General features: G+C 35.1%; 1 protein-coding gene across 1 annotated transcript; it reads left to right on the forward strand.

Moving 5' to 3' along the window:
* Positions 1-275: 275 nt before the first annotated feature.
* LOC139432297 (uncharacterized) lies at positions 276-1,265 on the forward strand. The gene has a single exon (XM_071200790.1). The coding sequence runs from the start codon at positions 276-278 to the stop codon at positions 1,263-1,265; it is 990 nt and encodes a 329-aa protein (XP_071056891.1).
* Positions 1,266-15,600: the final 14,335 nt, after the last annotated feature.

The raw sequence follows: 15,600 nt of genomic DNA on the forward strand, positions 1-15,600 counted from the left end.
GCAGTAAAATGCGAGAAATCGGGTGCGATGTGCTTCGCGTGTAGAAAAACTGGGCATCTTAAGAAAGATTGCCCGGAACAAAGAGGTTCTAAGGGAGAGCCGAGAGCACAAGTTATGTTAGTGAACAATACGGTAGAAAAATCTCTACAAAAGTACTTAAAACGCGTTTGGTTTAACGAAATCGAAAAAAAATTGCTTTAATTGATCCGGGAAGTGCGGTTTGTACGATCAAAGAAGGGGTTCTAGACAATTCAGTGATTCGCGAGAAAGCCATAATGCAGCTGACCGGTTTTGGTGGTGGACAAAATAAGGTACTTTGTAACGAAAAGGTTTGCGTAAGACTTATGGTAGACGAGGTTTTTGTGAATGGCGTGGAAGTGTTTGTGGTGCCGGACGATGCACAAAATGTAGCGATGATAATCGGACGTTCGTTTACGGAAAGACCTGAAATTGCTTACGCGCGCGTTGGGGAAGAACTAGTTTTCGGTTGGAAGGATACCTTGCCGTTCAAGGATTTCCAAATTCCGGAATCAAAGAAAACAACCGTTATGGCCGAAAAGGATGCGATTGTTAAAGCCGGAGTAATGAACTTGATTATGGCGGAGACACAGTGTGGTGAATATCTTATTGTTCCAATAGTAAATGAGAGACAAGAAGATTTTGTCCTGGAGAAAGGTATGACTATTGCCGAAATTCGTGGTTCGAAAGTAGCTGGGGTCCGAATGATCAAGAGAAATGAACCGACAAGAGTCACAGATGCTATGATTAATTGTGATGGAGACGAGTCAGTGCGGAATGAGTTAGTGGAACTGTGTAATGAGTTTCGGGGGTGTTTCGCATTGTCAGTCGATGAACTAGGGTGTACGAACAAAACGGAAATGGACATCAAGGACAGTGGAAATCCGGTGCGAAAGAAGCCGTACAGAGCATCATTTACGGAACGGGAGAAGATGAAGGGCATTTTGAAGGAATGGAGAGAAGCTGGATTAGTAACACAGACGACTTCACCTTATGCTTCTCCTTGTCTTCTGGTTACGAAACGGAGTGGTGAGCCTCGACTTGTGGTTGATTACAGAGCTTTAAATCAGCAAACAGAAAAGGCAAGTTTCCCCTTACCATCTTTAGACGAACAATTCGTTGGGTTGAGCGGATGTCGACTTTTCAGTCAACTAGATTTGGGTAGCGCGTACCTGCAGATTCCACTCACCGAATCAACAAAGCAAAAAACTGCATTTGTAACACTGGATAAGACTGGCCAATTTTAAAGAATGATTTTTGGACTTTGTAATGCTCCGTATGAGTTTTCAAGGTTGATGGCCTCAGTTTTGGGTCCATTGGGACCGGATACTGCACATTGGTATTTAGACGATATTCTGATAGCGGCGGTGACTTGGCCAGAAATGGCTGCAGAAGTTGCGAAGAGTGTTTGAAGCGTTAAAGTCGGCTAAATTAACGTTGAACATTAAAAAGTGTTATTTCGGTAAGGCAGAGGTGGAATTTTTGGGACACATTTTATCTGAAGGACGAATTAAACCTGGGAGCAAGGTCAAGGCAGTAGCAGACTATCCGAGACCAGAAACGGTTCACGAGGTGCGACGATTCTTGGGTATGACCTCCTTTTTTCGAAAGTTTGTGAAAGATTACGCCAGAAGGGCACGAGCTTTGAGTGACCTAACGAAGAAAGAAACAAAATATAAGTGGAGGGTTGATCAGGAGGACGCTTTCAACGATTTGAAGGAAGCCCTCACCAAAGAGCCTATATTACATCTTTTCAACCCAAGAGCAGAAAAAACGGAGCTGCACACGGATGCTAGTTCCTTGGGTTTAGCCGGTATTCTGCTACAGACACAGAGCGATGGGGATCGACATCCCGTTTATTATCTATCGAAGAAGACGAATGACGCCGAAAAGAACTATCATTAAGATATCTTTTAATTGGCATTCCTGTAACTGTCTATACAGATTGTCAGGCAGTGGTATACCTGAACTTAAAGACGACACAAAATCCGCAGATTGCGCGTTGGTTCAGTATCCTTCAAGAATATGATTTGGTGATCAGGTATAGACCGGGTTCTAAGATGGAACATGTGGATGCTTTGTCTCGAGCTCCAGTTGATAATGAAAACAACAAAACAGATGAAATTTTATACAGAGGAGAGGTGCTGAGTATCATGTCTGAAGAAGATCACATCACTGCAGTATAACACGCAGATAAAGATCTACAAAGAAGATTCAAGATTTTGCGTAAAAACGAAGAGGACCGGACGAAAGAAGAGAAACTATTAGTGCATGGGTTTAAGGAAATCAAAGGCAGGTTAGTGAAGACTGTGAAAGTGAATAACGAAAACATAGACTTGTACGTACTTCCGAAATCCGTTCGTAAAAGTATAGCGGTAAAATATCACGACTTGCGAGGTCATTTCGGTTTAGAGAGAACCGTAAGTGCAATTTTAATAAACTATTGGTTTCCGGGATTAAGACGTTACGCTAGAAAACATATTCGCGCGTGTGCCGAGTGTATTCTAAGTAAGGTACTAAGCGGACATAAAGCCGGGGAATTACATCCCATACCGAGCCCACAGAGGCCTTTCGAACGCGTTCATGTAGATCATCTGGGACCTTTTGTGCGAAGCGTGAGTGGTAACGTTCATTTATTGGTAGCAATCGACGCGTTGACTAAATTCGTTAAACTCTACCCAGTGCGAGATACGAAAACAAAAACAACGGTTCGGGCATTAGAAAAATTGATCGGAGATTTTGGGATTCCAAGACGAATAGTGTGCGATCGAGGAACGACATTTACCTCTGGTGAATTTGGACGGTTCGCGAATAGATACGGGATCCAAGTGACTTATAATTCGACTAGTTATCCCGCGGCAAACGGTCAGGTCGAACGGGTAAACAGAACTGTAGTACCGGTAATTATGTCGAATATGAGGGATAACGAGACTTGGGACAAAGAAATCTCGATGACAGAGAAAAATCTCAACAGTGCTGTAAACAAAACAACTAACCGTACACCATATGAAGCGAAAGAAATGCAGGACGAGATTCGTAAAACAATTGCCGAAGAGCAAGTCAAAATGAAAAGGCGGGTAGATGGAAAGAGATTTTTGGGTGTTAAGTATGATGTTGGCGACGTAATATATATACGAAGAAATCCGGTGGGAACAGGCGAGCCAACGAAGTTACAACCAAAATATAAAGGACCTCTTGTTATAACCGAGGTACTACCCTCCAATACATACCGGGTTGTAACGATAGAAAACAATAAATCCCATCGTTACGCTACCACCGCACATGTATCACAGCTGAAACTATATATAAATCACGAAGAAAGTCAGGATAGTTCGGATGAAGACGAAGATGAGATGGAATTCGCAGAAGAGAATTCGGGAGAAGACGTGGAAACAGTGGAATTAGAGGAAGGAAAAGAAGCGAAAGAAAGGACACCGGGAAAGGCGAGTCAACGAACACGAAGACGTCCACAACGATTTAATGACTATGACGTAGATTACTTCGGTCAGGAGTCCGAAGATTTCAGGAGGGCCGAGTGTTAGGGATATTTTGTGTGCGGGAGATTTTGGGTTGGTAGTGCGGAGCGTGGGGTGGCAATGGAGTGATTCCCGCGGTCGAAAAGGTTCTGAGACGTCAGATAAAAACGAACAGGTTTGAACAAGACTGAGAGAGTCGAACAAGAGAGTTGGTGCGTGGCAGAGGTAAAAAGACGTGTATCGCGAGAAAAGGCGGACTAAACGGGTGTGTTTTTGAGAAGTATAAACGCTGAACTGAATTACATTGATATTTTGAATGAAGTTTCAATAAAGTTGTTGATTAGTTAAATTTACGTGAGGGTATTTACTTTACTAGTAAAAAGTAAATTATGTATAAAATTAATTAATATAATAAAAGGTAAAAAATTAAAAATTACCTTAACATATGAAAGTCGTGTGCATGCTATCGTGTTTCGAAACGGTCTGATGTTAACGTTAAAGAGTTAGTGAGGGTGAAAAGTAAAATTGAACAGAGAGAGGTGACAAAACCTGCAAGGAGCGGAAAATTTCACTCAAAATATATTTATTAAAGGAATACAGAAAATAATCTATTTTGGAAAAAATCTGTATAATCGTTAATTAAGAGGTCTGGATTAGATTTGTAGTGTGATCTAATAAAATATTCCTCGTACAGGTCCATCTTTTTGGATTTATTTAGGTCTTTTAGGAGGGAAATATTAGAAAGATCAGATTTATGTATGTCCCATTGCAGTTAAATGTTTGAAAAAGGCAGAATTATTTTTTTGAAATGTGTTCTTTATACCTAGTTTTTATGTTACGCCCCGTTTGACCAATGTAATAACAATCGCAATCTTCGCAGTTAAGCTTATAAATGCCACTATTAGTGAGGGCAGTTAATTGAACCTTATTACCATTAAAGATAATCAAAATATCATCAACGTATCTCTTATAGAAAACTATATCCTTGGTAAATAGGGAATACTTCTCCGAGAAGAGTCTCCTCAAACCTGTTCACAAAAATATCAGCGATGATGCCGGAAATTGGAGAACCTCATGGGTTCTCCAATTTTTAAACCATCGGTCATGCGATAATGTTTACCATTGAAGATAAAGAAGTTTTGTTCACAAACTAATTTAATTATAGAAGCAAGATGAAAAATGTCTTTATATTGAACATTATTAAATCTCTTTATATTAATACATAGGAAATCTTCGATTATATTAATGCAATCATTAACAGGTACATTAGAGTACAGATTCTTTATATCGAAGGAAACTAAAATAGATTTATTGTTAATTTGGACTTTAGAAAGTTGTTTTATGAGTTCTGAAGAGTTTTTAGTGGCGTAAATAAAACTTTTTTGAAAATTGTTGTATAAGAATTTCTGTAAGTGTTTAGCGATTAATTCATTAGGTGTGTTAATATTGGATATGATGGGTCTAATGCTTTTTTCAGTTTTATCTTGCTTAATTAGAGATTTGAGTGTAGGAGACAATGGATTCATTTGGGTAAGGAGATACGTGTTGATGTCGAATTTTTTCATACTTTCTTTACGGGTGTTAATAAGTAACTTTAGGTTATTGTTGTATTTAAGTGTAGGGTCTTTGTTAATGTGATTAATGTGATTAAATTGGGTCAATTACTTGTCAACAATAAACATAAATTCGATCAAAACCATAAAAGTGGCATTTATAAGCTTAACTGCGAAGATTGCGATTGTTATTACATTGGTCAAACGGGGCGTAACATAAAAACTAGGTATAAAGAACACATTTCGAAAAATAATTCTGCCTTTTTCAAACATTTAACTGCAATGGGACATAAATCTGATCTTTCTAATATTTCCCTCCTAAAAGACCTAAAGAAATCCAAAAAGATGGACCTGTACGAGGAATATTTTATTAGATCACACTACAAATCTAATCCAGACCTCTTAATTACCGATTATACAGATTTTTTTCCAAAATAGATTATTTTCTGTATTCCTTTAATAAATATATTTTGAGTCAAATTTTCCGCTCCTTGCAGGTTTTGTCACCTCTCTCTGTTCAATTTTACTTTTCACCCTCACTAACTCCTTAACGTTAACATCAGACCGTTTCGAAACACGATAGCATGCACACGACTTTCATATGTTAAGGTAATTTTTAATTTTTAACCTTTTATTATATTAATTAATTTTATACATCACCATGTTTCTTGCAAATAATTTACTTTTTACTAGTTTAAATTTGAATATTTTTTAAAATGTTTTTTAGTTTTTCAATTTGTTCTTCTTTGAACTGTAATTCAAGTCTCTCGACGCCTTCATCATGTTTATTTCTCTTAATGCATTGCAACTCTGACGTAACTGACGGTAATTATTAATTTTTAAGCTTTTGACTATAATTTTAACACCTAATTTAATTACCTTAGTTGTACCTGATGACGCTTATATAAGATAAGCTTTTTTGTGTTTCCATTTCAACATCATCTGCTTCTTTCTAAATTGTGCAATTTGTCCTTGCAATTTGCACCTCTTACTACTTTTCTGTTTTTAACTTCTTCTGGGATTCCTCTCCTGTTTGATCGGACAGTTCCTACACGGTCAGTCTTACATTTCACTAGTTTATCACTAAGATCAATACTTGAGTAATAATTATCTAAAAATAAACAGTAGTCACTTCCCAGAAATGAATGTGTAAGTTCCAAAACCATGATAGTTTTGGAACTTACACAGATACACAGAAGATACCAGTTCATCAGGGTAATGGGAACTATATAAAGTATCTTCACCAGTGTATATAATAAAATGTGGTCGAGGAAGACCAGAATCGCTCCAAGCAATGTCAACAAAAGAATCTAGATTTTTATTTTCACTTTCAAAATCGTGATCTGAAGAATCACCAGAAGCATCGCTGTAACTTTCGCTGTAATCGTCGTCCGTATCGGAATCTTCAGAATCACACATATTTACATCTAATTTTTTTTGCCATGTCTAAATGATAAGAACAAATCACCGAACAACAGCGCAAAAATGTGTTTTAAAAGCGAACAGCGAATTAAAACGTGAAACCAGTTCAAACATGTGTTAGACCGAAGTCTATACTAGCCAAAAATGGAATATACGTGGCGAAAATCGTCTTGCCTATTGAATATCACTTTAATTTCTAAGATGCGAATATATCCGGCATACCCACTTCGCAGCGACTTTCGTGATGACGATTATATACGACATAGGCGCTTAAGAGGTTAATGTAATTAATATCTTTTCTTCAGCAGTGACGCATTCCCTCATGTTGGTGTTTTGGTGATAAAGAGCAGGGGTGATAATTTCCGCAAGAGCGGTATATGTCTCTTTTGAGATTCTGTAGAATGCAAGAAATTTCGTATCGCAATCTTATGTTTCGGTCGTTATAAGGATGAACCCAATACTTTCTTTTGATTCTTTTTGTTCTTCTGTACCGATACAAATAAAACATTTCTTCGTTGCTTGATGCACTCGACATTTTTACGTTATAGAACGCACAAATTGACTGTTTAAAATTGCTCCATGTGAGTACCCCTAGTTGCTGCAGGTCACCGATATCACCAATATCACAAGTATCGCCAACATCGCTATGCTTTTATAGCAACTTTTTATTGCTTTCGTATTGCCCCGTGTGCGGAGACACCAAGGATTATAAATTCTTGTCGTTCATTTTGCAGCTCAATACCTTCTAGGCAGAAGCATTCTGCGTAACACGGAAAGAACTCTTGACAGTTATTACAGCATGGCAAATTTTTGCAGACATCTAAACAGCCGCAAATTTCTTCTAAGGGTCGACCACGCTCCGTTAACATCGCTACTCGAGGTTCGAAAATCCTTAAGATACAAATTGCGAGGTGAATTGGGAGACTCCTGAAATTCGACTTCGATATAGAGCAGAGGTCAAACTAATTTCTTCTACCGCCCACTTTGAGAATCAAATACTTTCTAGCGCCCCTTACATTTTTACCTTTATTCCAACTAGAAAATCGCTATGCAGCTATTATTAGTATATTATATACTAGTGACGAACTGTTCTAATAAGTCCAATAAAACGTAACTTTGGGAATATTATTCAGCAAAACTGTTGTTCAAATTAAAACAAATATTCCGAGTTAAATTTTAAAACTAATCTAATGTGAAGGGTAAATCTGATGTTTTTTAACAAGTTTATTGATATCAAGCTCGAATTTAGTCAAAAATAACCGTAAGTCAGCGCGCTAAATCCACGTCCACACAAATACGACGAATTTCATACTCTTTTAAAAGATAATTTCAGTAAGACCGCTTGGTTTAAAACAAGTAAGCTAGAGGGCGTTATCTGCAGCGGTTACATATTTTTGTGATTTTTGAAAGAAAGTTAAATGTAACGGTACTATTTACTTCACAGGCCCTTAATCACCATTAATCACCTTAATCACCAGAATTATAGAAGAAAATGTTAAAAATTCGTATAACTTAATCGGATCAAGTTACCTTAGGAAACAAATAAGAGAGCACAAAAATGTTATTACTAGACCCTTCCTTCACGCTTTATCCAAGCTTAGAACTGCTTCAAAACTACTTTTGAGGCGTGTTTAAAAGCCAACGGATCAATGAAACATCAACAATGATAATAAAACAAAATAAAGTAAAACACTTAGAATAACTTAAATTTTTGGCAAAAATAGCTCACTAATGTTCGAAATGCCTTCCATAAACCTCGATGCATTTATTTAATCTAGTTTCGACGAAAAAGAAACACTGTTTTGGTCTCGGTCCTGGACACGTTTCTACTGACATTTAGTGTTTTGTCATATTTTCCCTGGTTATTGGTTTTCCTTGAAAAGTCAGGTTGTTTAGTCTACCCAATAATAAAATAATTTAGATAAAGGGGTGAAAGCAATGTGGGTTTTGCTCGAAAAAAGAATGCATATTATGCAAGTTTACACCGCTTGTGGAGAGATGCTTCATGCATCCATAGCATTTGTGATATACGGTTTGGATTTGCCCAAATCATATTTAAAAGTCAATGATAATAGTTCCTCAAGAGTTCTCTTGAGGAATCTTGTGGACAATTGTTTTCGGAGTTCCCAGATTATGTGGGATCGCATTGCGCACCAATGTGATTTACGAATTCATAGAGATGTCTGAATGGGCTACATGTTACCAGTTTTCCGTAATCGCTAAGTCAATCTTAAAAACACTTCTAGAGAAAAATGTCTTTCTTTGTCGTAATTGCATTGCACATTTTTGCCATGCAGTTGCATCGTATTCGAAACATTGAAAATAAATCATCATATGCTCTATCATACGCTTCTGCGTTAGTAAATGACATGTTTACAGTTACCATGGTTATGTAATTTGTTTTTCTCGACGAGGTAACTGGATCCGATTGATGGCACTCGAGTTTTTAACATTTTCTTCTATAATTCGAGAACGGGTGGCGATATCGAGATGCGGTTTTCACTAAAATTTAGCAAATTTTAAGGTGACTAAGGGTCTGTGAAGTAAATAGTATCGTTCCATTTAACTTTTCTTCAAAAATCACAAAAATATGAAATCGCTGCAGATAACGCCCTCCAGCTTATTTGTTTTAAAGCAAACGGTCTTACTGAAAATATCTTTAAAAAGACCATAAAATGCTCTTTCAAACAACACCGAAAATATTCAAATCGCTTGAATGGTCCAGGAGATATTAAAATGTAAACATATGAAAACGCATTGGCCTCCCTCTCCCCCTCCCTTATTATGACAGATATGAGAAATATCGCAAAACAAAAGCGATGCGGTATTATCCAAGCTATTAAATGATGTTGTCAAAGTTATAGCTCATCGTCTAAGTTTCTGAGATAGCGGAAATTTTATGTTTCTCAATGGCAGTTACGCCCTCTAGCGGTCGAATTACGAACTTCAAAATAATTTAGAGCTATTTCTCTTGGTCACTTTGCTTATAAGGATTTTTTTCCCAAACCTCTAGGCCTTACCGTTGTAAAGATACAGCCGCTCCGTACGCTTAACGGGACAGCCTGTATGTGTACATTTTCCAAAAAACCGTAATTATTTTCCAAACTATTAATGTTAGGTATAGGACATATGGGTTCAAAAGATGTAAAATGATACACCGAAGACGACTAAGTAATAAAATATGGGGGGTGCCATTTAAAAACTGAAGTTACGGTACTTCCAAATTTCGAAAAGTTAACGTGCCATAGTAAAGTGACCAAACGATCTAGACATTTTAGACAGTCATTTTGAACAAATGTCTGCAAAAGCAGATTTTTAAAAATAGTAATATATAACAATTTTTTTTTTAAATATATAGGGTGTTTCATTTAAAAAAATAAAGTAGGTGGCGATTTCCGGTATAACCGGAAGTGCTACAAATTTGAAAATATTTTGGTCGAAGAGAACGCAATTGATTATACATAAATCTGAATCGTCAAATTTTTATTTTGGCCAGAACCCCATAAATGTCTAATGAACGGTCTCGCTGAGACGCTCTGTATATAGCAGGTAACTTATTGAATAATGTTAAATAAAAAAAGATTGAAAAAATTGTTAATGATTAAGAAAATAAAAATGGATTATTTTATCATTTTTGATTTTGCCCCATAAAAAAAAATATAATATACAGGATGTCTCAGCGAGACTGGTCACTAGACGTTTCTGGGGTTCTGGGCAAAATAAAAATTTTAGAATTCATATTTAATCAAAAATAATCAATTGCGTTCTCTTCGACAAAAATATTTTCAGATTTCTAATACTTCCGGTTATAAGGCCACCTACTTTATTATTTTAAATGGAACACCCTGTATATTTTTACAAGTTTGGATTTGTCTGTTTTCAAGGCTTATGAATCAATTTACTTTCTGCAATTTGATTCAGCCGTTCTCGGGTTATTCGAATTTTTCTAGAAAAATCTGCCCCAGCAGACATTTGTTCAAAAATCAGAGAACACTCAGACACACTTCAGAACATGCTTAAGCAACATGATGGAGTATGTTTTGGTGCCGAGAACGCCTGTCTAGAACGTTTGGTTACTTTACTATGGCACGTTAACTTTTCGAAATTTTGAAGTACCATAACTTCATTTTCTCAGCAAAACACAATAACCCAAACTTAATAACTTAATTTTTCATCAAAGAAATATGGCCCAATTACCCCGTGATATGTTATAGCACACCACACATTTACTTTCTTGAAATGTTGATTTCATCTAGAGAGTGTAAAATTTGGATTGACATCACTTCAATATCGACAATGCTGGGAAGAAACAATGCCATTTTTTGAAAAGTTGCTTTCATCCCAAAATACAATAAATTTATGAAAATTTCGGTTATTTAATATTTCATTACCAATTTCAAGATAGAAATCCAAACGTTTTGCATCATCGCCGGCATCCAAAGTCTGTCTAAATGGTGGTCTAAATGGCTTAATTTTATTTTCTTTGTAAATTCTAGAGAGGTGCGATTTACTAATTTCAGTTTGTAACGCTCGTTTTCGAAGTGATAATTTTTTAGTTTCTTGAACGGAATTTAACGGTATTAGAGAAGCAGCGTCTTCCTCAATCAATCTCTTTTTCTGCTTCTTTATGGTTAATACAGAACCCGTTTCCAAAAATTTTGTTATAAGTTTGCGAGCCCCAACGTGAGATATTCTTGTATCCGGATATTTGTGCTGTAATTTTTGTATAACTACACGAAAACATGATTTACCAGTACCATAGCACTGTACTAAATAAATTCTCTCCTTCACGGTTAACATCGCATGAAAAGACTTAATCTCACTGACATAGGCTGTAACTTTTATGGTTTCTACAGCGTATAGGTGTAACAAGTAAGGACAAAGACAGAAAATTGCGAACTCAAATCTGATTCGCACACGCTAGGTTTAGGCTGAGTTCGCTTTATCTCCGCTGGCGGCGCTAGCTTATGTCACTTTTAAACGTTGTCGAGCGTTGTTCGTCAGCCAGTTTATTGTATGGTTTTTACTATTGTAATAAACGTTAGTGAAGTTAAAATGAGTGAGTGTTGTGTGAGAAATTGTTGTTATACGTTTTCGTTGACAAAGGACACACATTTATTTCGGTTTCCGAAGGATAAGGAAAGGTATGTATGTTTTTTTTTGCCTCAATGCAAGCACAAATATAAGGCAGGAATTAAATCCCCTATAGAACAGCTTATGGCATATTAGCTACTTTTTGATTGTTCTACATGGGGTTTCATTTTAGCCATCTACGTTTGAATCACCTGTATTATGTTCTTTGCTTCTTTGTTTCTGTATTCCTGTAGGGCAAAGCAATGGGGTGAAGTATGTGGCTTGTTACCTTTAGTCATGAATAAGTTACAATTTGAATTCCTCATGAGTAATAGTTCGTATAAAGTGTGCATTCATGTATAACAATTATACTATGCTTAACATCAACGTCAGAAATTAAGCATTTGTACTTAATATTTTGTATTTACTTTGTAGGACATCCCTTACAGTCTACCTCTAATGATGAGAACTTACCATCTGAGGAAGTTGTTATGCAACAAACTTATAAAGATGATCAAGTACCTCGTAAGTTTCTTTGCATATTTCTGTTTTTTGTGCAAACATTATCAAAATTATAATAGATTTGCACAAAATAGAATTAGGTCAGCTTATTTTCTGTAACCAATATGTTATTTATTTATTTTTAAGCTTCTCATTCGGTAGGAAACCAGACGCCAATCACCTTATCAGCTCACAGTCCCCGTAAGAAGAAGTTACGGGACAAGATAAAAACTTTGCAGCGACAAGTTAACCGTTTGAAGCTACAATTGCGGGAAGAACGGGAAAAAAGTTAACTTCTATCGCTATACTGCTTATTTACCAGCAGTATAAGTTAAATACCAAAAGCAAGGGTGTTAGATATTCAGTACATTTCAAATATTTTTGTTTGAAAATTTATTTTTTAAGTGCTAAAGCATATTCTTTTTTGAAATCTTGCTTTAAGTTCCCCTCAAAGAGAACTCTGTCACGAATGACTCATGGGATTGTGCTAAATCTGGGCTAAACGATCTGGTATTTCAAACTTTAAAGCTGAAAGTTGTTAGAATGCGTATTGATAAAAATTGTACATATGCTTCGATGAAATGTCAATAAAAAGTCACCTATTTTACAGCGTAAGTACAGATGAGGTTGTGAGGTTTGAGAATATAGGAAGCAGGAAATCCTTTCTTCCTGCCCTAAATATGCTTGCAATTATGGTTAAAGGCTTAGCAAACAATTGGAAGCAACCTCTAGCATATTTTTTTGTTAATAGCGTTTGCTCTGCCAGTGATTCGAGAAGCATCTTAGAGGCCTCCATAGAGGCACTGACTGCAATAGGTTTGAATGTGAGGGTGCTTTTAAGCGACATGGGGCCTAGCAATATTAAATTAGCAGGTCTCTTAAATATAACAGAAAGGAAGCCATTTTTGAAATAGAAGGCAAAAAAATCTATTTTATGTGTGACCCACCCCATGTGATAAAAGCACTACGAAACAATTTGTTCGCAAATAATTTTCATTTTGAAAATTTAGTAGCCTCGTGGAAGTACATTGAAGAAATGTATAGTATCGATAAAGGATTGCAAAGTCGTCTAGCACCGGGTCTTTCCGATATTCATATAAATCCAATAAATCTATATAAAATGAAGGTGTCTTATGCCACACAAATCTTAAGCGCTTCAGTAGCTAATGCAATTGGGGTTTTAGTTAGCTTAAGACACATAACAGCACAAGCCACACATACACAACGTGTATTAGAAATGTTTAATAACGTCTTTGACATATTTACTAGTAACACTTTATACTCGGCAAACATCAATAAAACAGCTTATAAGGGGGAGAAACATCATGTAGACATATTAAAAGAATGTTGGGATTATTTACAAAGAGTGAAAGTTTTGAATAAAGCGAACAAAGATATAACGCATAAAATTAAAGTATTTAAATGTTTCAAAATTTCAATTTGCGTGTTACAATTGTTATGGGAAGATTTAAAATCTGAAGGTTTTTCGTATTTGTTCTGTCGAAGATTAAATCCGGATTCATTAGAGAATTTTTTCGGCACAGTGCGACGGCAAAGTGGTTGCTGCATTAAACCCAACACCTATCCAGTTTACTCGTGCGTTCAGAAAATTATTGATATTAAATTTTTTTAATTCTCGCATGGAAAATTGCACTGATGATTTTGAAAATATACTTTTACACTTTGAGGAATTCAAGGATACAATGGCACAAACTCCACAAGTCTTTAAACAGGATGACAGTTGTATATTACCTTTAAATTCATCAGACTGTGAATACCAATACCAAAAAGTAGAGGAAAATGTGCTCCGATACATAGGTGGATATTTAATGAAAAAAACATTGAATGTTCATAGCTGTGAAATATGCACAACATTTGCCAATAACTACAAAGATTTGGACGAAACATCATTCCTAACCCACTTTAAATGTTATGACAATTCAACATTGTATACTCCTGATAATAGTTTATTTATTCACCTATGCAAATTAGAGAAAATTTTTAAAGACAATTTTCGAGAAATATGTGTTGCAGAAAAAATATTATTTAAATTTATTAATCTATACAAATCAGCAAAATTTGAACACCCATGCCCCCAATTTTCCTACACTTATTTTATAGATTTATATGGAAGAATGAGATTATACCACATAATTAAATTTATTAATAAGAATTTGAAAAGTGTAACCAGCTCATGTGAGAAAACTCACCGTAAAATAATTATTTGGCAACACAATTAGAATTAGTTTTATAAGTACGAAGGCTTTCACGGCCGGTGTGAATTAAACTAAAATTAGAACTAAAACTAGAACTAACACTAGAAACATGTTGCAACCTTCTTCAGAAACTGGTTTGAAGTCAGTTTACTTCGAACCAGTTTTCTGAAGAAGGTTGCAGCATGGCATCCGAAACCTTTTATTAAAAGACGCACGGCAAAACCCGAAACTTTCTAGTGTTAGTTGTAGGTTTAGTTCTAATTTTAGAATTAGTTTTGTTATTAATTTAATTTCTATTTTATTTTTATTATATTTCGTTATTACAATATTAGTTACAATACAATACATATTGTAATATTGTACAATAATAAATTATTTAAAAATTTTTTTAGTCGTATATATAAACCACTTCTTCTCAGTGTTAATTTGTTTTATTTTTTATAAAATTAAAAAATTAAAACATTATTTCTTCGACGTTTCGAGCTTTATATTGCTCATTATCAAGAAATTATCATCTAAAATTAAATTAAAACATCAAAACTATACAACGACATACCAAATACAATAATTTAAACCGTTTAAAATTACATTTCTATAAACAAATACGTACCCTCTTAGCGCAATCTTACATTTTAAATTATATTCTAATAATATCACGTATCGGTGACTGCAAAGTTATCGATGGAATAATTCCATGTTGTTTGAAACGTGTATCAAAAACTTGTATACTCAGGTGGGGGAAAGAACGTATTCTTGTATTACTTCAACTTGTATATTATTATATCTTTATGGAATTTGTTAAAAGAAATTTTATATATTTAAATTATGAATTATTCCTGCGTAATGTAATTTCTCTCTTTACTAATATACCGTTGAGATTAATGATAGAATTGTTAGAAGAGAATTGGCATAACATTGTTGATCACACAGTAATTAAAAATAAAAATCTTTTTATAGAAGGAATTAAATTATGTACACATAATAGTTATTTTAAATATAGGGACATATATTATAAACAGATTTTTGAACTACCCATGGGTTCCAACCTTAGCGTAAATTTGAGTGGAATCGTGTTGAATAACCTACTAAAAACAAAATTAATTGAAACACAAATAAAACCAATACTATTCGTTAAATATATTGATGATCTACTGTTAATATTACCAATTGATAAATACAAAACCTTATTGGAAGCATTTAATAATTATAATAATAGATTAAAGTTTACAACAGAAACAACAAAAAATAATGAACTACCTTTTCTAGACTTAAAATTAATTATTGATAACAGTAAAAATAAAATTTACACTACTTGGTATAAGAAAGAGACTTCCAGTAATA

Source organism: Onthophagus taurus, unplaced genomic scaffold, assembly GCF_036711975.1.
Source record: "Onthophagus taurus isolate NC unplaced genomic scaffold, IU_Otau_3.0 ScKx7SY_14, whole genome shotgun sequence".
Taxonomy (NCBI): domain Eukaryota; kingdom Metazoa; phylum Arthropoda; class Insecta; order Coleoptera; family Scarabaeidae; genus Onthophagus; species Onthophagus taurus.

What these genes read in the sequence shown, in the direction of transcription:
- LOC139432297 (XM_071200790.1), top strand. Translation starts at nt 276, where the DNA reads ATGCAGCTGACCGGTTTTGGTGGTGGACAAAATAAGGTACTTTGTAAC.